This window comes from Zootoca vivipara, chromosome 2, assembly GCF_965207765.1.
Source record: "Zootoca vivipara chromosome 2, rZooViv2.hap1.1, whole genome shotgun sequence".
In the NCBI taxonomy this organism is placed as follows: Eukaryota; Metazoa; Chordata; class Lepidosauria; order Squamata; family Lacertidae; genus Zootoca; species Zootoca vivipara.
Genome location: NC_142584.1, coordinates 108,457,913 through 108,481,956, shown reverse-complemented (window position 1 = coordinate 108,481,956; position 24,044 = coordinate 108,457,913). Strand labels below are relative to the sequence as shown.

General features: G+C 48.3%; 2 protein-coding genes across 5 annotated transcripts in view; both read right to left on the bottom strand.

The window, feature by feature from the left end:
• The window catches only part of VARS1 (valyl-tRNA synthetase 1), a 36,195-nt gene extending 23,435 nt beyond the window's left edge, over positions 1-12,760 (bottom strand). Inside the window, exons 1-11 of one of the 4 annotated variants that reach the window (XM_060271163.2) lie at positions 12,646-12,760; positions 10,259-10,618; positions 8,816-8,959; positions 8,422-8,572; positions 6,079-6,245; positions 5,345-5,429; positions 4,478-4,578; positions 4,022-4,149; positions 1,375-1,539; positions 1,167-1,248; positions 287-406 (exon numbers count right to left, since the gene is read on the bottom strand). In XM_060271163.2, the coding sequence (XP_060127146.2) occupies positions 287-406; positions 1,167-1,248; positions 1,375-1,539; positions 4,022-4,149; positions 4,478-4,578; positions 5,345-5,429; positions 6,079-6,245; positions 8,422-8,572; positions 8,816-8,959; positions 10,259-10,612 (1,497 nt within the window). In that variant the 5' untranslated portion in view covers positions 10,613-10,618; positions 12,646-12,760. Of the gene's footprint in view, positions 1-286; positions 407-1,166; positions 1,249-1,374; positions 1,540-4,021; positions 4,150-4,477; positions 4,579-5,344; positions 5,430-6,078; positions 6,246-8,421; positions 8,573-8,815; positions 8,960-10,258; positions 10,619-10,758; positions 10,862-12,275; positions 12,389-12,645 lie in introns of those variants that run through there. The other 3 variants (XM_088662722.1, XM_060271164.2, XM_088662721.1) reach the window with 3 other exon arrangements.
• A 4,895-nt stretch (positions 12,761-17,655) lies between these two features.
• On the bottom strand, positions 17,656-23,166 carry LSM2 (LSM2 homolog, U6 small nuclear RNA and mRNA degradation associated). Its single transcript, XM_060271165.2, has 5 exons — positions 23,004-23,166; positions 21,390-21,457; positions 21,047-21,077; positions 19,658-19,717; positions 17,656-18,676 (listed from the first exon to the last, which is right to left on the bottom strand). Exons 1-5 carry the CDS (start codon positions 23,094-23,096, stop codon positions 18,551-18,553), a joined length of 378 nt encoding a protein of 125 aa, XP_060127148.1. The 5' UTR covers positions 23,097-23,166; the 3' UTR covers positions 17,656-18,550.
• Positions 23,167-24,044: the final 878 nt, after the last annotated feature.

The window sequence follows — 24,044 nt, the reverse complement described above, 5'->3', positions numbered from 1 at the left end:
GGGAAACGAGGCTCTTCTAACAACACTCAGCAATTGTAACGAACTGCAGCTCCCACCCAGAATCCTTTGCGGGAAAGCCAGGGCTATCTAAAGTGGTATCATAGTCTTCAAATGTATGGTGTCACTCTGGCCACAAAGGCAACGCTAAGGCTGAGGAAGAGGGAGCTGACATTCAGGGCCACACCTGGGCAGCTTGAAAGTAGGAGCTGACCAAGGAGCTAAACTAAGGCAAAGTGAAGTTGGGGCGGCAGCATCCCATTTGCCCAGCCTCTCCCGACCCCGTCACCTCTATGTCGGAGATGGCCGAGTTGAGGGCGCACGACCAGTTCACGAGGCGCGTGCTCCGGTAGATGACGCCTTCCTCGTGCAGCCGGATAAAAGCCTCCTGGACGCTGTTGGAGAGTTTCTGTGGGCAAAGCAAGGGAGAAGTTCGGTTCAGCCCCTTCCACCTCTTGTGGGACGCCAACAAAATCGCAGTCCGTTCGACTCCGAAATATAACCGCAAAATCCAGTTGGTGGATCTTGGGGTTTAGTTAAAAAACAACATTGTGGGGGGGGGGAACACAACCCTAAGTGGCTCCCCTAAGTCTAAAGCAGGCATCCACAAACTGTGGCCCTCCAGATGTTTTGGCTTACAACTCCCATGATCCCTAGCTAAGTGGACCAGTGGTCAGGGATGATGGGAATTGTAGCCCAAAACATCTGGAGGGCTGAAGTTTGGGGGTGCCTGGTCTAAAGTCTTTCACTGCTGTCCTAGAAGACTATTGGCATGACCAGTCATTTCCTGAACTAATCTAATAGAGGCAATCCCATCAGGTTGCTCTTATCCTTTAAGCCCAGTATACCTGAAGAAGCGTCTCCACCCCCATCATTCAGCCCAGACACTGAGGTCCAGCTCCAAGGGCCTTCTGGCAGTTCCCTCACTGTGAGAAGTGAGGTTACAGAGAACCAGGCAGAGGGCCTTCTCGGTAGTGGCGCCCTCCCATCAGATGTCAAGGAAATAAACAACTATCTGACTTGTAGAAGACATCCGAAGGCAGCCCTGTTTAGGGACGTTTTTAATGTTTGATGTTTCATTGTGCTTTTGATATTCTGTTGGGAGCCGCCCAGAGTGGCTGGGGAAACCCAGCCAGATGGGTGGGGTATGAATAATAAATTATTATTACCGGGTCCATCGTAAAGCAGGCCCTGTCCCAGTCCATTGAGGCGCCCAGTTTCTTCAGCTGGTGATAGATCCGATCGCCTTTTCTGCAAGAAAAGAGCCAGAGGGAAAAAGCAGCCTGAGCACGTCGTCGTGTCTCTAGAAGACGTGACGCGGCACAGGGACTGGGTTCAAGGCGCTCAGAAAAACGTGGCCAGCCTGCGACAACTCACTCGGTCTTCCATTTCCAGACGGCCTCGACGAACAACTCGCGCCCAAGGTCATGCCGCGTCTTCCGTTGCTCCTTCCACAGCTTCTTCTCCACCACCACTTGCGTGGCGATGCCGGCGTGGTCGCAGCCGGGGTTCCACAGGGTGGTCTCCCCCTTCATCCGGTGCCTGGAAGACAAGGGGGTCGTGAGCAGCTGTTCGTCAGGCGACGTAGTTCAGGAACAGCCAATGGGGTGTTCTCTAGCTGCTGCCAGGCTACAAATCCCATCACCCCTGACAACTAGGGCTGATGGGAGTTGGAGTCCAGCAACACCTGGACACATTTTGTTGGCTATCCTCCTATGACAGGCATGGTCCTACAGATGTTTTGGAACTACAACTCCCATCATCCCTAGCTAACAGGACCAGTGGTCAGGGATGATGTGAACTGTAGTCCCAAACCAGCTGGAGGGCTGAGTTTGGCCATGCCTGTCCTATGACATACGATGTCGACCTTGAAGGCCGTGCTCCTGTTTGGGGTTCCCCCCCCCCCAGCGTTCAAAGGGTGGCGTACTCATGCTCAGAAAGTGTGGTTCTTTCTCCAGAATACCACAGAGGCGAGTGGACGGGCGGGACGAGGGAATTCCTTTCAGTTTGCATATCTTAGCACAGAAAGTATTGATCTGATGTGTAGAGCTCTTTCCTATTCTAATTAATTCAAGGGGTTCTGGAAGCTTCCCTGTGTGAAAGAAACAAGCAGAAGGTTCATGTTTGGGCTATTCCTTCAGAGAAGCTGACTACAGCTGGCCTAAACTGGTTCTCTTATCTCTTTCAATCAAGGTCATGCTGACTATAAATATAGGCCCAGAAGGAGCCTGGGTTTCACTTTCTATCTCTCTTCCTTCTGGTGTGGTGTTCTGTACATAGCATGCTTAGTGTTAATGTTTAGACCAGGCATCCCCAAACTGCGGCCCTCCAAATGTTTTGGCCTACAACTCCCATGATCCCTAGCTAACAGGACCAGTGGTCAGGGGTGATGGGAATTGTAGTCCAAAACATCTGGAGGGCCGAAGTTTGGGGATGCCTGGTTTAGACCTATTATACGTTGCAGTGGTTTACGAACACAATTGGTTCCAGAAGTCTGTTCATAAACCGAAGTGTTCATAAACCGAAGCGAACTTTCCCATTGAAAGTAATGGAAAGTTGATTAATCCGTTCTAGACGAGGAAAAACACCCCCTAAAGCAGCAGGACCTTCGCTCTGATGCCTTCGCGGAGGCCGGGGAGCGACTGGGCTGCAGCATCGGAGCAAAGCGGATTAATCCGTTCTAGACGAGGAAAAACACCCCCTAAAGCAGCAGGGCCTTCGCTCTGATGCCTTCGCGGAGGCCGGGGAGCGCTCCCTGGCCTCCGCGAAGGCATCGGAGCGAAGGCCCTGCTGCTTTAGGGGGTGTTTTTCCTCATCTAGAACGGATTAATCCGCTTTGCTCCGATGCTGCAGCCCAGTCGCGGAAGCGTCCCCCAGCCTCTGGGAAGCATCGGAACAAAGGCCCAGCCTCCCCGAAGGTATCGGACGCTCCAGTGTCTTCGGGGAGGTTTGGCCTTCGCTCCGATGCCTTTGGGGAGGCCGGGGCTTCACTCCGGGCCTCCAGCAGGCATTGGAGCGAAGGCCCAGCCTCCCCAAAGGCATCGGACGCTCAGTAGGTCTCGGGCACCTCAGTTTACTAACCTCCGGGTTAGGATAGTTCGTAAACCGAAAATTCGTAAACCAAGGTGTTCGTAAACCGAGGTTCCACTGTATTGTAAGTTTAAGTTAAGTCTCCTGCAACTGGATTTCTTATGGACAGTGCCAATCCTGAATATATTAGATTTGTGACCATTATGCTCATTTGCCTTCAGTAGCAGTAAAGCTTTGCTGGATGAAATATAATTGCCTCTGGTCTGTTTTGGGGGAATCCTGCAATGTGCTTCAGCTTTTACTCTGTTAACTATACATTGAGGCTCTACTCTGGATCAATTGAGTAGAATTCCAGGACAATTCCCCCTCCTAGGACTCCTCTAGTCGAAAGAGTAGCTTCCTGAGGCTAAAATGCAAGCCTCTATACCAGGAACAGCCTAATTCTTCAACCTGTACAAATTATGCGAGTGTATTTAGCATCTTCACTACTTTGCATACCTTTGCATAACCTCTGTTTGGGTTACCCATGGGGAGAGAAAGGTACGACAGAGCTCTGAACACCCTTTCAAGCAAGTTTCTATTATTAGTGACACACACACACACACACACACACACACACACACACACATACACACATACCCACTCTATTCTTCTGACTGAAAAGTGTTTGAAATGACATTTTATATTTGAGACCATGAGGGTTAGGAACTTGAGCTTGCTTTGTTCCAAACGAAAGCGCAGCGATCCTTGGGAATCTGAATTCTGTGCGCTGTATATCCCATTCTCAGACGTATGAGTTAACAACCTATACGAAGCCCCATGCCACTTGGGAGTCGGGGTTACCTGAATCAGCTCTCAGGCAGGGCAAAATTGGGGCAAGGCCAAAGAATGCCAGTTAAGGGGTGGAGGGGGTGGGGAACAGAGGGTGCAAGTTGACAGAGACGTCTAGCGTAGGACATAAGACTGTAGTCAAGGCAACTGAAGGAAACCTCACCATCGGGTCAGAGAGTCCTGGATGGCATTGGTAAGGGCGTGGCCAAGATGGAGGGATCCGGTGACATTGGGCGGAGGGATACACATCATGAAGAGGCCTTTGGGGTTTGGCTCGGAGATGCTGCGACGCTGGAAAGGAGAGCAATTGTCGTGAGGCAGGAAGCCCTCTGGGAATCAGCCACAGAGCCGGCCCAACCATGAGGCGAGGCGAAACGACCGCCTCAGGCAGCAAGGCCCCCAGGGGCAGCAGATCCCAACGTAGATCTTTATCCACCCCTGCTCACCCGTGGTGTAATCTTCACTCGCCCCTTCTTCCCTGGCTGAGGGGTGTGCGCGTCGACCATTTGGTTCTTGGCTTCAGGCACCAAAAAGTCTTGGGCTGGCCATGTAACCTTCCCGATGGGGGGGGAGGTGTTGAGAGAATCCCGCCCCACAGTCACCCCAGGCTCAAACTCACCCCATACTCTGGCTTGAAAAAGCCCTGGCTCTCCCACCACTGGTACCAGGCGGCTTCTACGTACTGGGGGCTGTAGGAGTCAGGCATCGGACTCTTCACATCTGGGAGAAGAGAGACATTGAGGCTTCCTAATAGCTTCCTGCTGTGTTTGGGCGCTGCTTCTTGGGCTACATTATTGTATTTTAATGTTCCGTTGGAAGCCGCCCAGAGCGGGCGGGAAATAAATAAATATTAACCAATAAGCTGAAACTGACACGGGGACAAATAGAAGACGACGACGTCACCCCGGTATGGCTCCCCTTTATCACACACACGGCCCAACAAGACAATGACAAAAATCCACCGACAGCATACAAATCAATATGGCTAACCTGATCCAAAACACCCACTCAGCCACCCCACTCACACACGGAAAAAAAAGAACACCACAACCAACCACAAATGAACAACCACACCCTAGGCCGACCCCAACCTCTCTCGCCACCAAAGGAACACAAGGGAACAACAGAGAACCTGCACAAGTGACGGTGACGCAAAACCCCACATATATTAAGTAAAATAGAAACATCGTCACCTGACACCCCCCCCATCTCACCCCATCTACTGCTATCCCCCTCTTTCTTCCCAATGTCTCAACAAATGGAACCAATTTGTAAAAACGTTATGAGAGACATTGCATATATTTCTGTAAATCAAGAAAATCTTAAATCAATAAAAAAAATCAATAAAAATATTATTATTATTACATTTCGACCCCCACTTGGGTAACGGACTTCACAGTTGGCATGTCGGATGCCTGAACACAGTGTGGGGCAGAGACCTCCAGCCCTGCCCAGCTCCCTCCCACCCCCACCCCACTTACATTACCTTTTTTCTCTCCTGGGGGAGTTGGGATGTTGTAGGTTATGACCCCTAGATCCTTCTTCTCTTTCTTCTCCACTTTTGGCTTCTTCTGCAAAGAATCGGGATGGGGGCAGGAAGGTGGAAACAGGGCCCAAACACTATTATCGCCCCCCTGCCCCGAGCTCTTCACTATTTTCCTGAATTCAGGCAAGTTCAGCGTGCAATTTTTTCAAACCTTACCTTTTCCCGATGATAAAATTTTAAAAATTATTATTGGGAAAAGGCAAGGTTTAAAATAAATTTTATTCATTTATTATTAGCGAGACACACATGTATATATACACATACACATAGACCTGAGGTGTATTTTTTAAGAACCCACTCTACTCTTCTGACTGAAAATTGTTTGAAATGACATTTTATATTGATTCCACCTGCCCTGGGACCTAACAGTGACAGGGCAGGTAAGAAAACCCAGTCAATAATCAAATAATTAAGCAAACATTGGGTGGCATGTAACCAAAACATTGCATGTGCAAGTGTCGGGGAACTTCCCTTCCCCCTCCTTCCCCCAAGCACCTCCCAAATCTGCTCAAATCTTGGCAAGACCAGAATCCCTCAGTCCCCAACACGCTAGCATTCCACATGCAGGGAGCTTTTTTTGTTTTGGAATAGATAGCACTGGAAAATATCTCTGTCTCACACGCAGATCCTATTTCCTTCTTTTCTGGGATATTTAAATCTTTCCTCACTCTTACCTCCCCCTGTTGTTGTTGTTGTTGTTGTTGCTGCTGCTGCTGGCTTTTTTCCTTCTTCTGCTGAAACTTCTCCAGTTTTTCTTTCTTTTTGGCTTCTTTCTTTAGCTGGGATGCGCTTTTGGGCGGCTCTGTGAGCTCCTTGGGCTCCGAAAGCTCTGCCTTAAATTCTTAAGGGGGGAAGGACACAAACCAACATGCAGCAGACTTGTTAATAAAGGTAAAGGTACCCCTGACCGTTAGGTCCAGTCGCGGACAACTCTGGGGTTATGGCGCTCATCTCGCTCTATAGCCCGAGGGAGCCGGCATTTGTCCACAAACAGCTTCCGGGTCATGTGGCCAGCATGACTAAGCCGCTTCTGGGGAACCAGAGCAGCGCACGGAAACACCGTTTACCTTCCCACTCGGAGCGGTACCTATTTATCTACTTGCACTTTGACGTGCTTTCGAACTGCTAGGTTGGCAGGAGCTGGGACAGAGGAACGGGAGCTCACCCCGTCACGGGGATTCGAACCACCGACCTTCTGATCGGCAAGCCCTAGGCTCTGTGGTTTAATCCACAGCGCCACATTGTTAATATATCTTGCTTAATTGCCACCTGCCCTCCAGAATGGGATAGGGAACTTGCAGCGCTCCACAGCCAACGGTCAAGGATGGTGGGAATTGTGGCCCAGATCAATAGTTGGGAGGGCTGCTGGTTCGCCACTCCTGCACTAGACCCACATCTCCCCACCGCTGCCAAAAAGTCTGTGCCTCTATGAACAACACATGTTTCCGAGCACAATTCAAAGTGTTGGTGCTAACCATTAAACTCCTATACTGTATACCTGAAGGAGCCTCTCCACCCCCATCGTCCAGCCCAGACACTGAGGTCCTCCTCCGAGGGCCTTCTGGTGGTTCCCTCACTGTGAAAAGTGAAGTTAGAGGGAACCAGGCAGAGGGCCTTCCCGGTAGTGGCACTCTCCCTGTGGAACGCCCTCCGATCAGATGTTAAAACAACTATATACAGGTGAAACTCGGAAAATTAGAATATAGTCAAAAAGTGCATCTATTTCAGTAATGCAACTTAAAAGGTGAAACCAATATATGAGATAGATGCATGACATGCAAAGCAAGATATGCCAAGCCTTTATTTGTTGTAATTGTAATTATCTGTCATTAGGCGGGTCAATTATAAATGGAATGTAATTAATGAAAAGTTATAGCGATGCTTATTTTTGTTTATTTTTGTATTGTGGTAACTATTTGTTTTATTACTGCGGAATTTCCAAAAGAAAGCATTTGTAAAAATTAAAAGAAAAAGAAAAAATAGTAAGTTGCACTACTGAAATAAATGCACTTTTCGACGGTATTCTAATTTTCCGAGTTTCACCTGTAATTTGTTATGCATCTGAAGGCAGCCCTGTTTGAGGAAGCTTTTAATGTTGGAAGCCGCATAGAGTGGCTGGAGAAATCCAGTCAAATGGGCAGGGTATAAGAAATATAATATTATTATTTCATCATCACCATCACCATCAGTGCTTTTTTCTGGGGATACTAAAGGGTACAAAGTGTTAGGATCGTCTACTCGTGTGTAGGACCCTGGCAGAGACACATGCCCGACTGGCATGTTCTCTCTCTCCTGGTCGGCCGTTCGGGAGCTTCAAAAGCTTTCTCCAGCCCGAACACCACAGTGACTGATACCAAGGAGCATCAGCACACTTAGGAACCTGCAGAGTGTTAGCAGTTTGCTTAACAGAACACAGTAGCACAGCATTTTGGCTAATCTGCTTTTATTTACATATCATACACTCGGAGCATTCTGACTTAGCTCCTTCCTCTTTCTCATCAGACAGCAAAGAGAGAGAGAAACTAAGGACAATAGTCCTACATCACGGAACACAGTGATACCAAACATCCTGTCTCCATCACTCCCCACTATGTGGAACCAAAACATACACCGTCATGTGACAAAACAATCCCATGACTGCAAACACGGAGCAAGAATCCTAACACAAAGTACCGGCACCTTTCCCCCTCCAATGTTAAAAGTGTGGCACTTACTGTAACAACTTCATAGTAAGTACCAACACCTTATTTTTCTTTTTTAAGCACTGATGATTACTAAATCAGCAGAGGATCCTTGACTGAGCGGCCCACCTATTCAGATTGAGGGCGACACGAACAGAAAAGCCTTGCTAGGTCAGACCAGAAGCCTACCCAATTCGACATTAAATTGTCACCACAATAATAACATTCTGTTCTCCCAAGCAATACAGACTGTAGCTCTGTTCTTCCTTGAGGTTTCTTTGCCCTCAGCAAATTCACAAGGATCTGGGAACAAGGACAACGGTAGCAGCACCTTACCTCTGAGATCTGATTTCAGGGTCCCCACTATAGGTGTTTGGTCACACAGCTTCATTGGACCCAAGATAAACTGGAATTCTGGCTGATTGATGCAGGTCAGGAACCACCGGGTGACGTTGGCGTATGAAGTGCGGAGAGCTTGGTCGAGGACCTAGAGGAAACGTCAGGATGGGAAGAGGGGGGAAAGAATCATTTGGAGATGAGGAGGAGAGGAACACGAGAGCGAAATATACCATTATGAATACAGGTGAGAAGAAGGTTACGGACTCAACAACAGTGTTAAGGCAGAACATCTGCAGAGATACTGATTCCCTGCCCCCCAAAAAGCAGAGTAGAAACTGCTGCAAAATAATCCTACTGATGCCCCATTGGAGCAGAGGGTAGAAGGACTCACATATTTATACGGCAGCAACAGAGAAGACGCAACTGTCACGTCGGCCAATGTCACAGCTTCGCCCACCAGGTATGTCCGCAGCTTCAAGTGGCCGTCCAACACAGCAAGGAGACTCTGGAGCTCTGCCACAGCGCGGTCGGTCACCTGGGCAGGAGAAGAGTGTGTGATTCACACCCACAAACCACCGCCTCTGGTGGTACAATGCTCAGAAGATACCTGCCGCCTGGACTCCTTGCAGGGCCTTTCTGCATAAGCGGCCCCTGAATCAGAAGTGACCCTCCCACAGTATTACCTGGCACTGTGCCTCTTCCACCTTGTATGTGGTCTATTTCACTAAATGTCCTTGCTCATGATTCTTTGGGGGGGGAGTTTAAATCAAACAAAAACTATGAATTAAAAAGTGTTTGGGGTCTTGTTAAACACGCTGGTGGCCATGACCTTTGGATCCTGCAAAAGTAGGGAAAGAAAACAGCACAGGGCAAACGCCTATTAGTACCTGGGGCTCAGCTGCATAGTGTGCTTGCTTATTTATTTGACAAAATGTGTGTGTGTGTGTGTGTGTGTGTGTGTGTGTGTGTGTATCACAATTTATTTATTTTTATTAAAAAAATACTTTAGAGCGGTTTGCAAAAAGAATAGAGCAATAAAATGGTCAGTCAAAGCCAGGGGTCAGCAAACTTTTTCAGCAGGTCCACTGTCCCTCAGACCTTGTGGGGGGCCGGACTATATTTTGGAGGGGGAAAAAGAATGAATTTCTATGCCCCACAAATAACCCAGAGATGCATTTTAAATAAAAGGACACATTCTACTCATGAAAAACATCAGGCAGGCCCCACAAATAACCCAGAGGTGCATTTTAAATAAAAGGACACATTCTACTCATGTAAAAACATGCTGATTCCCGGACCGTCCGTGGGCCAGATTTAGAAGGCGGTTGGGCCACATCCGACCCCCTGAGCCTTAGTTTGGGGACCCCTGGTCAAAGCGGTTAAATGCAACTATTTTAAACTTTCAACTCTAAGCTTTCGAAAAGCGAGAAACCAGATTAAAACAAAAGGCAGCATTATGCCTGTCTCGCTAGGCTTGCCTAAACAACGTTTTGGGCAGGCACCGAAAAGTGTAATGTAGGTTTATGCTTTTCGTTTTGTTCATTGTCTCAAATAAACAAGTTATTTTTCAGAGCCTTTTTTTTGCACTTTCTCCCCCGCCCTGCCCACTCCAGTGCCCTTTCTTCCTGGCTCACAGCTCACACCATTAACCACTACACTATGAACAGGTAAGGTAGCTGTGCATGCACACGAAAGCTCATACCAATGACAAACTTATCGTAGTTGGTCTCCAAGGTGCTACTGGAAGGAATTTTTTGTTTGTTTGTTTCCACTACACTATGAGTTAGACACAGTACCCCCACCCCATCACAGCAGAGTTAAGCCTGCCTCTCACCTGTTTGCTTTGCTTGGAGACCCCCAGCACAGAGAACGCAGCCGCCGAGGCCGCAGGAGTGATCTCCAAGTCTGCGAAACTGACCCACTGCTGTACCAGGGAGCTGGCTTCTGGGCTCTGCCCTCTCATGGCATCCGGGCACAGCAGGTAAGAAACAGCCGCTGCGCCAGAGACACGGATGCCCGCCTGGGTCTCCAGAGCTGGGAGTTTGGGCACAAGGAAGGAAGGATTCCCCAGCTCCTTGTCAGGAGGCAGAGCAACCACCCTGGGCTCATGTCGGCCATAGCGGGCCGCAACGAGCACCCGCAGATTCTGGAAGTTATCCGGATGAGGGGAAAGGTACAGAGTTGTCATGGCGACCTGGAAAGAAAGGGCAACGAAAGAGTTAAGAGGGAGGACGTTAAGAGCCCTCTTGAAAATACAACAGGGCTGTCGTGAAGAAGAGGTTAGAATAAATTCTCTGCTCCTGCAGAGGGCAAGGCTAGATCTAAGGAACTTACGCTACAGGAAGGTAGGTCAGAGATGGGCAGAGGGTAGTTTGGGGTCTCCTGCTAGATCTCTGGGTGATCTGAAGTAGACTGGTGAAGGTTTCCAACTCCTAACTGTTTAACAACAATTTAAGGACAAGATCACTGGAAGGACAGATCACTGGAAGGACAGATCGTAAAGCTGAGGCTCCAATACTTTGGCCACCTCATGAGAAGAGAAGAATCCTTGGAAAAGACCCTGATGTTGGGAAAGATTGAATGCACAAGGAGAAGGGGACGACAGAGGACGAGATGGTTGGACAGTGTTCTCGAAGCTACGTACATGAGTTTGACCAAACTGCGGGAGGCAGTGCAAGACAGGAGTGCCTGGCGTGCTATGGTCCATGGGGTCACGAAGAGTCGGACACGACTAAACGACTAAACAACAACAAGGACAAGATACTGTTGAGATTGGGGGAGAGCTGAGGGAGGGGATAACTGGGAGAGGGGGAATAACTCTGAATTCAGCTCAGTGCTGTCACATCAAACCAAATCTCTGAAATCAAAATTATTTCGCTTGAGGCTCCAGTTGGAAGATTTCAAGGTTCTAGCAGAAAACAAGGCCAGTACTGTACTACAAACCTGATTTTTGCCAACCTGAGGCGATGCAATATGCAGATAAGGGTTCATCGGTCTTCTTACTTAGGGCAAATATTACAAATGCCACAGAACAAAAGGCAGCTCTTTCCTCGGGATTTCCAACCTCCAATATGTTTGTCCCCAGAGTTAAGTATAAAGACTTTATGGGTCTTTTTAAAAAAATTCCACCACCATATGGAGGAGTTTAAATCGGCAGGAACCCTGGTACCCAATTCGCCTTCAAACCCTTTCTAGGTTATGGGAATCCTGCCTTTCAGCAGCGTCATACCTGTTGCAAACTGTCATTATTACTATTGCTATTCCCCGGTCCCCACCTTGAGAACTCAGGAGTCCTGGCACCCAGATCTGCCTCTCAGAGCTCTCCCTCAGGGTGAGGGAACAGGTTCAAAGACAGTTGGGTGAAATAGCCATGTGCAATTTGTAGAATAGGCATGTATCCAGTTTTATTTTAAACTATTTCAACGTCACAGGCTCCGAGAAGTTGGAACCATGACATGTCAAAAATCCAAATGAATTAACTCGCAGTAAGTACAAAAGGACCTTTGTCTGCTGGCGTGAGGCAAAGGATGTTAAATCTGCATCCTGCCAGCTCAATAGGAACGATCAAACAACAGATCCTCTAAACGGAAATACAAGAAGTTATCTGCATGTGAACTGGGGTGGGGGGCAGATGAGAAAAAGAACTAATTGTTTAAATCTGGACTTGGGCTCAGGTTTTTGTTTAATAAGCACAGAGAGTTGGAGAGAAAAAGAGACAGGCTGATTGACGAAATTAAAACTAAAGTGAGGGGCAGGTAGTAACTGTACTGGAACCTGGGATGGGATAGGAACCTAGGAAGCTGCTTTATACTGTACTGAGCCAGGGTCCATATAGCTCTAGGCTGCCTTACACTGACTCTCTGGAAGAGGGCAGGGAATCAACTGGCGGCGGGGTCCTGGCAGAGGCCGGCAGATTTGGTTTCTCCGGAAGGATCGCGGGAGGAAATCCAAGAGTAATTTTCTGGGTTCTTTGGGAGGAAACCAGAACCGCAGTAAACTTGGGAACAGGGGTCGAAACTCCCGGGTTTTGCGGGAGACAAATGAGGTGCTAGAGAGGGAAAAAGAGGGTTGGACTGAGAATCTGCAATAAGTCTCTCTCCGTCAATGAATGAAATGTTTGGAGGGTCTTTTTCTTGGGGTGAGGGGTGGGGGTGGGGAACCCCCTATGGCAGGAATCCTGGGTTCAGGGGAAGAAGGGAGGGGGCGGGGTCCTCCTCTTACCTGCAAGTCCAGCCGGTTGCAGCTTCTCCCCCCCCCCACGTGCTACTTTCCCATTGCGGAAGGACCCCGCCTGTAGCCGTCTGCTGCAACGCCTGCGTCACCGCCACGAATTTGCAGCGCATGACATTTGTAGAGTTGGAAGGGACCCAAGGGTCATCTAGTCCAGCCCCCTGCAATGCAGGAATATACCCGTTCTTTCAAATCCCAACTGGTGGCTTCTTTCCTTTCCTTTTTTTTTAAGGAAACGAGGAGTGTTACACACCTCTGCCCCCTTCCAGTTGTCAGGATCTGAGGGCCTGTACTCGGGTCTCCCTTAACTAGTTCAGCACCATAGCTGCCAAGTTATCCCTTTTTTAAAGGGAAATTCCCTTATGCTGAATAGGCTTCCTCGCGAGAAAAGGGAAAACTTGGCAGCTATGTTCAGCACCTCGACCCCTGCGTATTGCCCTGCAAAAAATATTCTGAAATCTCTATAAGAACGCTATTGATTGTTTCATAAAAAATCCCTGCACTTTATAACGCATGCAAAAGGAAATACTAAAACACCTTAAAGTTACCTGAACCATTAAGCATCTGTGTAGTGTCCTAAACAGGAATATTCTCAGCAGGTACAGAAAGGAGTGTGGCGAAGTCTCAAGGTGCAGGGAGTTCCACAGGTGCTGCCGCAGGAAGCTACTCCTATGAATGATTAACATTCAATGTCCTTTTAAATGTCTGTGGGGTGTGAGGGTGGGGGAGGATTATGGGCTGGGTTTGTTCTTGTTTATATTATGTCCTTTGTGGTCGTATTCTGTATTTTTATGCTGTTAAACCCCCACCCCACCCCACCGACATATTCGGATGGAGGGTGGTATACTAAGTAAATAAGTAAAGGAATGAATGAATGAATGAATGTGGAATGAGCATTACGCAGTAGCTGTAGTAGTGCCACTACCTTTATTAAAGGTAAGGGGACCCCTGACCATTAGGTCCAGTCGTGACCGACTCTGGGGTTGCGGCGCTCATCTCGCTTTATTGGCTGAGGGAGCTGGTGTACAGCTTCTGGGTCATGTGGCCAGCATGACAAAGCTGCTTCTGGTGAACCAGAGCAGCGCACGGAAATGCCGTTCACCTTCCTGCTGGAGTGATACCTATTTATCTACTTGCACGTTGACGTGCTATCGAACTACTAGGTTGGTACTGCAGTTAACTTAATACATAACAGTTGGCAGGAACAAGGACCAAACAACGGGAGCTCACCCCATCGTGGGAATTCAAACCGCCGACCTTCTGATTGGCAAGCCCTAGGCTCTGTGTTTTAACCCACAGTGCCACCCGCGTCCCACAACCTTTATTAGGCCAGCATAAAAGTCACAGAATAGTGTGCAAGTTTTTTTAAGTTCTCCAGAACTCTTCGTCAAGCTAAATGATATGGTGGTGGGGGTGGAGGGGAACAGGGGGTGCAGGGAGTCGTGGAAGGGAAAATGTTGAGTGTTGAGTGTTGAGTCTTAAGTTGTGTGGTGTTTTTGAGGGGGCAGCAGAGGAGGGCTTGGTTAGGCTGGACAGAGTGATGATCCTGGGCATGGTCCACACAGAAGCTAAGTTGCAGGGAGTTAAGGGGAGATAATTCCTTTTTTACTTTGGCCACCTGATGAGAAGAAAAGACTCCCTGGAAAACACCCTGATGTTGGGAAAGATGGAGGGCATAGCTGCCAAGTTTTCCCTTTTCTCGCGAGGAAGCCTATTCAGCATAAGGGAAAATCCCTGTAAAAAAGGGATAACTTGGCAGCTATGATGGAGGGCACAAGGAGAAGGGACGACAGAGGATGAGATGGTTGGACAGTGTTCTCAAAGCTACCAACATGAGTCTGACCACTGCGGGAGGCAGTGCAAGACAGGAGTGCCTGGCGTGCTCTGGGTCCATGGGGTCATGAAGAGTCAGACACAACTAAACAACAACAACATTCCCTTTTTTTTTTGCTTTATTCAACAAAAAAACATTTTTAGCACAATACATCTAAATATAATAATTTCCTAATACATATATATTCCTGATCAAAGCGGTTACAAGGCTTCTTCTGCTTCAAAGCATTGCTCCCTAGATGCAGCTGTGTGCTGGTGATGGGGTGGAGGACACAGGATATATGGGACTATTTCCCCCTATAGGTCATTCTGACCTGTTTTTAGCATTTAGATTTTTGTATGTTTTTAATGCAAGGTTGCAAGTTTATTGCTCTTTTTTGTAAACCGCGCTGAGGGTTGCTGCTTTGTTTATTTGTTTGTTTGCTTGGTTGGTTAATTGGTGCATAAATGTTATGAAGCAAATAAATAAATAAAATAGACATGTATTGCAACCGGCTTGCATCATACCTGCTTTTACACAGGCAGTTCCGTCGCCAGCCCTCGGTGGAAAAGGACCCTAAAATCAGACTTCCGCCTCCCGATTCTTATAGAGCAACACGTTCACAACAGCCCGGTGGAAGGCGCAAGGTAGAGTGACACACAGCGCGCACTTCCGGTACAGCCACTCTCCCCTGTTAACGAGGATAGCGGGAAACAGGACCGGAAGTACCCATTAAGGATAGCTGGAGACGCTTCGGCTGAGAATGGGCGCCGTGAACGTAGAACTAGAAATGCAGAGCAGTACACGCGGGCAGGCAGTTAGGCTGCATCTAGCCCAGCGTCGCCTTAGGTTAGGCGGCAGTTTTTCCAAGTCGAGCGGTGGAGCGCTCTCTCCTGGCGGGAGGGCCGCTAGTGCCGCTCGGATGTCCCGGGAACGCGGGCTGCAAGGCAGCCGTCGGCTGAGAAGTACGTCGCTTGGCGTCTAGCAAACACCTGGAGGGAGACCACGAACCCGCCATCCTCCCCGCCTTGCCAGGTGGTCCTTCCTGAAGGGTCGGGAGGACAAAAGCCCTCGTCCCCAAGCAGCCCCAGTTGCGCAGCAGCAGCAGCAGGAGGCTTCTGAAAAGTCACTTGCTGGCCCGCCCGTCGGCCGTGGGAAAAATTTCCGTCGCTGTGGGAAAATGGGCTTTGAATTTCCCACGCGCACTGGATGATGGATCTTCACAGCTTGGGGTTTTTTTTGGGGGGGGGTCCTGGCGGGTTAAATCGAGACGGGCAGAAAATCGGGTCTGGGGTAGCGCAAGATGAGCAGAAAGCGGAGAAGCCTTTGGCCTTTCAGGTGTTGTTGGGAGCTCATATGTCCTTGGTGAAACTCCTGGTTCCAGATTAGAGCAAGGCTTTGGGACAGGAGGCAGGGGCGGCCTGTGAAAGGTCCCTCCTCCCCCGTTGGGTAAGACATGCAGTCTTGCTCTACGCAATGAATCACCTTATCACTTCTGGTGTGACCATCTCCACTCCCGAGTTTCTCAAACTTGGGCCTCCCAAGTTTTTGGACTACAACTCCCATTATCTCTGACCCCAACCACTGGTCCTGCTAGCTAGGGAATGTTGTAGCCCAACAACAGCTGGGGACCCAAGTTTTGGAAACTATGTCCAAAGCCTTGGCCCTGGGACTGGGGATCATCCCTGCAACTCCAATGCTTGGTGTGACATAAGCGATGAAACCTGTGTCTTCCCTGAAATGAAAGGCAAAAATACAGGATGGGAAACACCTGGCTTGAGAGCAGTACATACGAAAAGGATCTAGGAGTCTTGGTAGACCACAAACTTGACATGAGTCAACAGTGTGATGCAGCAGCTAAAAAAGCCAATGCAATTCTGGGCTGCATCAATAGGAGTATAGTGTCTAGATAAAGGGAAGTAATAGTACCACTGTATTCTGCTCTGGTCAGACCTCACCTGGAATACTGTGTCCAGTTCTGGGCACCACAGTTCAAGAAGGATACTGACAAGCTGGAACGTGTCCAGAGGAGGGCAACCAAAATAGTCAAAGGCCTGGAAACAATGCCTTATGAGGAACGGCTTAGGGCAGGCATCACCAAACTTCGGCCCTCCAGATGTTTTGGACTACAATTCCCATCATCCCTGACCACTGGTCCTGTTAGCTAGGGATCATGGGAGTTGCAGGCCAAAACATCTGGAGGGCCGCAGTTTGGGGATGCCTGGCTTAGGGAGCTGGGTATGTTTAGCCTGGAGAAGAGAAGGTTAAGGGGTGATATGATAGCCATGTTCAAATATATACTGTAAAAGGATGTCATATAGACGAGGGAGAAAGGTTGTTTTCTGCTGCTCCAGAGAAGCGGACATGGAGCAATGGATTCAAACTACAAGAAAGAAGATTCCACCTAAACATTAGGAAGAACTTCCTGACAGTAAGAGCAGGGGAATTTGCTACCAAGGAGTGTGGTGGAGTCTCCTTCTTTGGAGGTCTTTAAGCAGAGGCTTGACAGGCATATGTCAAGAATGCTTTGATGGTGTTTCCTGCTCGGCAGGGGGTTGGACTGGATGGCCCTTGTGGTCTCTTCCAACTCTACGATTCTATGTATTCTATAAACCAAACAAAGCAACACGCAGGATAGCATGCTGACAAACAGGCATTTGGTCTTCCTTCTCACACAGTTGCTTTAAGTCAGGCATCCCCAAACTTGGGCCTTCCAGATATTTTGGACTACAATTCCCATCTTCCCCAACCACTGGTCCTGTTAGCTAGGGATCATGGGAGTTGTAGGCCAAAACATCTGGAGGGCCGCAGTTTGGGGATGCCTGCTTTAAGTCAAGGGACAGGAGGGTTGTGCAGTGGCAGTCAGGTTACATAAACCAAGGAAACACATTAGGATATAAATGTGCGTTATTTGCCTGGATTTCATTGGTAGAAAGAACTTGTATACTTGCAAAACACATGATGAATTTATTGGTGCGATTATGAGAAAGCAAGGCTCTAGCCATCTTTGCATGAAAATTGATTTGAAAAAAGTAAAGGGCAGAGCAGTCCTAAAAGCCAACAATCCAAAGAAGGGCTGCAGGGCATGGAAAATTAAGTGCATGGCCTTATTGTGTGTCATTCATACAGAACCATGGGTGTGTGTATGGTTTTTTTCCAAGTCCTAGACAGAGCCCATAACAATCACAATCTTTCAAACGCAACCTTTTATTCTTCCGCAACTTTACATACAATTTATCTTTCAATTTGCCCTCTTAAAATAAAAAAAAACACACAAAGGGCATGAGGAAAACAAAATACAATCATGGGCAGGTCCCGTGTTTGCGGGCCAAGCACAAAGCTGCTTTAGAGCAGGGTTTCCCAGCAGTTTTTGGACTACAGTTCACATCACCCCTGGTTCTGCTAGCTAGGGATGATGGGAGTTGTAGTCCAAAAACTGCTGGAGACCCAAGTTTGCTTTAAAGGGAAAGTTGGCTGGCCCTGTGACACCCTCTGCTGGCCACAGGCAGAGCAGAGGAAATACTAGAAGTGTTTGCAGGGGCAAGGGGAGCTGCTGGGAAATTGAACTACTGGCTCAAAATAATTACTTTTTTAAAAAAAGTCGCTGCCATTACCACGGGAGGGGGTTCCGCGTCCCCAGCAGGAACAAAACAGGAGTGTACAGACAACCTCCTTGAACTTAAAGCAAAAGAGAAACCAGATTTGTTGCTTCTTGCAGGGTTGGACCCAGGTTTAAATGCGCATGGATCAGACCCACCAAAGTTGACGGGATTTCAGGTAGCCACAACTAAATTCCTATTGATTCCTGTGGGCCTCCTGCAAGGCTGACTCACAAGTCTGGATCCAACCCATAGGAGGCAGGCACCAACTCTAGCCTGGGCACGCATTCTGCCTCCCAAAGGGTGCAGGACTGGTGTGTGTGGTGCGTGCACACAGAATATTGGTGGCAGCTTCCATTGCACCGGGGGGGGGGGCAGGTATGAAAGCTGCGTCTAGCTTTCCCACATCTTCATTCAACTCTATCCGAGGAAAACCACGCAGTGCAGAAAGGGGGAGGGGAGGGAATGAAAGCAGGAGGCGCCCTCACTGCTTCTGCTGCAGAGCTTCCTTGCGGGCGGCATCCTGCAACAGCTGCGTGTCGACCTCGTCGGCTGGAAGCTGGACGTAGCGGACGACCGAGCCGCGGATGAAGCAGTTCTTGACGGACAACTGGAGGGGGAAGAATAGCATTACAGGGTGCAGAGATCAGAAGCATCCAGACAGGACTTATGGAGATGCAACAGTTCAAATCCTCTGCTCAGCTGTAAAGCACACTGGGTGACATTGTGGCCAAACAGCACCCACAGATCTACCACGCAAGGTTGTTTTTGAGGTGGGGGGAAATGACAGGGCACAAGATGGGGGGTGGGAAACTAATTCCCCCCCCCATTCATTTTCAAAAACCCCATTAACTACTGTTTCTAGGAAGCTAAAATGATACTTGTGTGGAGCATCTTCTATTAACAGCTTCAGGTGTCTTACGAAGGGATATATTTTTGCGAGCCTAAGACTGGGCCTCGCTATTTCTGAATCCCTGATTTTATCTGTTTTAATAATGCTGTTTTAATATTTTTTTCATTTGCTTTAAATTTCTGGATACCACCTTGAGATTTTTTTTAAAATGCCAAGTGGTTTTGAATGGCTCTAAAATAGGAGTCAGCAAACTTTTTCAGCAGGGGGCCGGTTCACTGTCCCTCAGACCTTGTGGGATATTTTTTTATAATATTTTTTTGGGGGGGGGGAGGGGAATGAACGAATTCCTATGCCCCACAAATAACCCAGAGGTGCATTTTAAATAAAAGGACATACTCTACTCATGTAAAAACACACTGATTCCCGGACCATCCGCAGGCCGGATTTAGAAGACGATTGGGCCACATCCGGCCCCCGGGCCTTAGGTTGCCTATCCCTGCTCTAAAACAAGCAAATAATCAGGGTAAGCCTGGGGAAAGTCGGAGTAGGACTTGCGAGTTTTTAATAAAGGTCCCTCAGATCTCCCCCAGCCACCACCAAGAAAAATCCCTGCACTGGCTCTGGGGCTTTGCAGGTTAAAAGCCAGCAAGAGAGATACCAATTTCTACCTTGGCATTTATCTGCACTTCTCACGCCGGCAGTCCTAAATCCCCCTTTTGCCCTACGTCCATCACTCACCATGTGAGGGTATTTCTCTGGGTCGGTCACACTGATGTCTGTGAGCTTGATATTCAGATACTGCAAAGCCAAAGAAGAGAGAGGATGGGGGGAAACTAAGCAAGTAAGGTTCAAAAGTAATACAACATTCTGCCTAGCGGCCTGTTCATACCCTCTTTGCTGTTTATCCACCTTAATCAACACCTCTGGTCAGCTTCCAATGAACACAGGGCCCTGTTGGGAGCATCTATTTCAGCATCCTGTCGTCACGGTGACCGACCAGACGCCAGCCAACGCCTCAAGCAGGATCTGAGCCAAACAGCTCTCTCCCCACATGCTTTTCCACACAACTGCTATTCAAAGGGGCGCTATCTCCCACTGTGGACGCAGAACATGGCCAGGAGAAGTGGCAGCCATTAACAATTATATTTCCCCATGCATTTTCCTAATCCTCTTCTAAAGCCATTTGAGTTGGTGGCCATCGCTGCTCTTCGTGGAGCGAATTCAAGCATATGCTCTGTGACGTTTTTTCCTTCGCCCGTCCTGAGTCTTCCAACATGTTCTGCCTCTCTAAAAAGGTAAAGGGACCCCTGACCATTAGGTCCAGTCGTGACCGACTCTGGGGTTGCGCGCTCATCTCACATTATTGGCCGAGGGAGCCGGCGTACAGCTTCCTGGTCATGTGGCCAGCGTGACAAAGCCGCTTCTGGTAAACCAGAGCAGCACATGGAAACGCCGTTTACCTTCCCGCTGTAGCGGTTCCTATTCATCTACTTGCATTTTGACGTGCTTTCGAACTGCTAGGTTGGCAGGAGCTGGGACCAAGCAACGGGAGCTCACCCCGTCACAGGGATTCGAACCGCCGACCTTCTGATCAGCAAGCTCTAGGCTCAGTGGTTTAACTACAGCGCCACCTGGGTCCCTTGTTCTGCTTCTCTAGGTGGCCCCATTTTCTAGTATTACGAGGGAGGAGGGAGGAAAACTTCTCCCTGTCCAAGTTGTTCGTGGCGGGCATCATTTTACACATCTCTTGTCACGCCCCACAATTAAAATAAACAAAACCTTATGACCGCACTACTAAAGAGACGTTTTGCTTTCTGTAAGTCTGCTTGCACAGATCCCCTTTCCTCGTACGGTCAAACGGGAAGCCCTTTTGAGAACCAAAACGCACATATTTTTCATAAAACCTAGAATGTAACATAAGCAAAACCTGCTGGATCAGAACAGTGGCCCACTGGTTTGTGGGAATCTGCCAAACCCCCTTTAAAAACCATCCAAGTTGTTAGACATTACTGCGTCCTGTGGGAGCAAGTTTCATAGTTTAACTATAAGCTGCGCCTAAGTGATCCACTAAGAATTAGGGTAGGATATAATCTGTAAGGAAGAATAGGATTGTGGTGTGATTCATACCTGATCCACGGAGTGCAAGGTCCCACATATACTGTAAAAAAACAGGAAAGGCACAGTTAAAAGCCAGCCAGGACACATGAGATCTTTTAGGGAGGGAGAAAGGAGTGCAAAGGCTGAGAAATAAATTTTATTTTTACATCTGAAGGCAGCCCTATTTAGGGAAATTTTTTTAATGTTTGAAGTTATTTTGTTTTTAATATTCTGTTGAAAGCCGCCCAGAGCGGCGGGGTAGAATTAATCAAGTTTATATTTTATTTATTTGTTTAGAAAAGGGTTAGGATCTGGGACCAAGGTTCCTGGATTTTCCCCAAGGAGAGCAAGATGTGTTTGTACCAAGTTGTACCTCAAATCATTCTTCAGTTCAACCACCACGTCCTTCCCTACCAGGGACTTGAAGAATGAGTAGAAAAGCTGCGTTGAAGGAAGAATAAATGTTAAGAGATCATCCAGAGACTCCCTTGCACTTAAGAAACACAATATGGCCTCATGCAACTTTTATTCCACTGCTCAGCAGGAAGCAGTGTGCGCCAAACACATCACATATAATAATAATAATAATAATAATAATAATAATAATAATAATAATAATAAATTTTATTTATACCCCCGTCCTCCCCAGTCAAAACCGGGCTCAGGGCGGTTAACACCAATAAAATTACAATAAGACATAAAAGAAAAGTAAACAATTAAAATACAGATTAAAATACAATATTAAAATTTAAAATGCAGCCTCATTTTAAGTAGTCCATAAATCAAAACCATGAGGGAGGAAAACACAGGGGTCAGACTGAATCCAACCCAAAGGCCAGGCGGAACAGCTCTGTCTTGCAGGCCCTGCGGAAAAATGACAAATCCCGCAGGGCCCTGGTCTCCTATGAAAGAGCGTTCCACCAAGTTGGGGCCAATACTGAAAAGGCCCTGGCCCTAGCTGAGGCCAATCTAGCCACCTTATGGCTCGGGATCTCCAGAATATTGTTGTTTGTGGACCTTAAGGTCCTCCGCGGGGCATACCAGGAGAGGCGGTCCCGTAGGTACACATCAGCTTCCAACAAACTGTGGGAGCGCCCAATGTTTTGGACTACAACTCCCATCTTGCCCCTGTCAGCCTAGAGGCCCAGAAAGGAATAGGACCCACAGTCTGAAAAGAGGTTTCTAGCCCCTGTGGCAACAATTGCTCATCTACAGGTAAATGAAATACCCATCATCCTTTTTCCTCTGCCCATTCAAGACTCCGTTTCCTCTTTGCTCCAGTTTCCTTGCCTCTAAAAAAGCCCTTCGGGGTAGGAAACAGTGCTCTTTGCCAAGTCATCATACACTAATACGGTGTCACACAGAACAACAATAATGGTACCATTATTAAATTTATTACCGCCCTACACCAGCATGGCCCAGGGTGGGTTACCAACAATTAAATTAGCAACAATTAAAACAATTAGCAACAATTAAAACGGATTACAGTCATAGGTTGGACCCTGGCAACACATATCTCAGATGTCTAAGGTCAGTGTAAAGAGGTGCTTATTCGGCTGAAGTTGTGCAGTAGGCTCTTAACTCCTAAGGGTTGTGGGTTCAAGACCCACGTTGGGCTAAAGATTTCTGCTTTGCAGGGGGTTGGACCCTCGTGGTCGCTTCCAACTCTTCTATGAAAAAGAGAACGCAAAAAGCATTGATCCTAATGACGATGGCGACGCTGTTAGTACTTAAGGTGCATTTTTTAGCTACCCTGCTGCCTGCATTCATCGCCAAAACACAGGCTGCTCTGCTCTGAGTCCAGAAATTAAAAGCAGGAAAAGTTCGCCCTCTCCCCACCGACCCCGACTTGCAAGCGGCTTCTCTGACTGCAGAATAAAAACAATAACCCCACACACCATTGCTTCCTGCACCCTGCTTTAAGGAGGGGAAAGAAAAAGCAATCGCAGCTGCGTCACAGAGCCAGCCCATGACGTCACAAACTCACCATCGCCGCCGCTCGCCAGACGCAGCAGCAAAGAACCCGCGTGGACCAAACCTCAGAACCCAGAAAGAACTTCCCGGGCTGCGCATGCGTCATGCGGACGCTCAAGAAACGGGGAAGGGGGCGGGACAACCAGACGCGCTCGGAAAGCGCGGAGGAAGGAAGTTTTTTTTGTTTTTTTTAAGGGGCCGCTGCCTAATTATGCCTCGCTCCGCGCCTTAAAGGAGAAGGATGCTTGCGGGTTCTATGAACGGATAGAAAACTCGTTTTAAACTCTCATATTTTCCCACTAAAAGTGGCCTTAAACACCTGGCCATCCTGGCCACAGAAGGGAATGCAGTTCTAGCCATTAAAGCAGAAACTCTTTGCAACGTGTCACGTGTGCACCGGCGGACGCGGGTGTCCGCAGACTATGGGCAATCTTTTGATTCTCCAGTGCAGTGGCTAGACTAGGACCTGGGTTCGAGTTCCCACTGGGATATGAAGCTTACACTGGGTGCTGTTCGGCCGGTCATTGCCTTTAACCTACCTCACAAGGTTGTTGTGGGTTTGGGTTAGGGCCCTGGTCTCCTGTGAAAGAGCGTTCCACCAAGTTGGGGCCAATACTGAAAAGGCCCTGGCCCTAGTAGAGGCCAATCTAGCCACCTTATGGCTCGGGATCTCCAGAATATTGTTGTTAATGGTAGGGCCGGTCCTGGGCCCAAGGTATTTTGCTGCCTGCGGCAGACAAGACAATGCCCTCTATCCCCCATACAGAAGCCCGTCAGGTTGGCATTTGAATCTTACAGCAACACAGGTGACAGGATAGCATCGACCACATCACCTGAGGGCAGCAGGCTAACTGAGGGAGCACAGGGCTGGCAATATTATAGCACACACCCCTTCTACCCCTTGCTGCAACTTCATGCCTTTCCGCAACAGCCTCGCTTGGCCTGATTTTAGAAGCAGCACTGGTCATCAATGCTGTGGCAGAGCTCCCTGGATCAGGTCCAGAAAAAGGGCCTTAAATTGCTCCTTTTTCGTTCCGCAATTAAAGCAAATGTG

Excerpts from the sequence above, each read along its gene's own strand:
- LSM2 (XM_060271165.2), bottom strand. The coding sequence starts at position 23,096 with ATGACGCATGCGCAGCCCGGGAAGTTCTTTCTGGGTTCTGAGGTTTGG. Across the intron at positions 21,078-21,389 it reads GAACTGAAGAATGATTTGAG|TATATGTGGGACCTTGCACT; the intron begins GTACAACTTGGT and ends GTTTTTTTACAG. Across the intron at positions 19,718-21,046 it reads CCTTGCACTCCGTGGATCAG|TATCTGAATATCAAGCTCAC; the intron begins GTATGAATCACA and ends TTGGCTTTGCAG.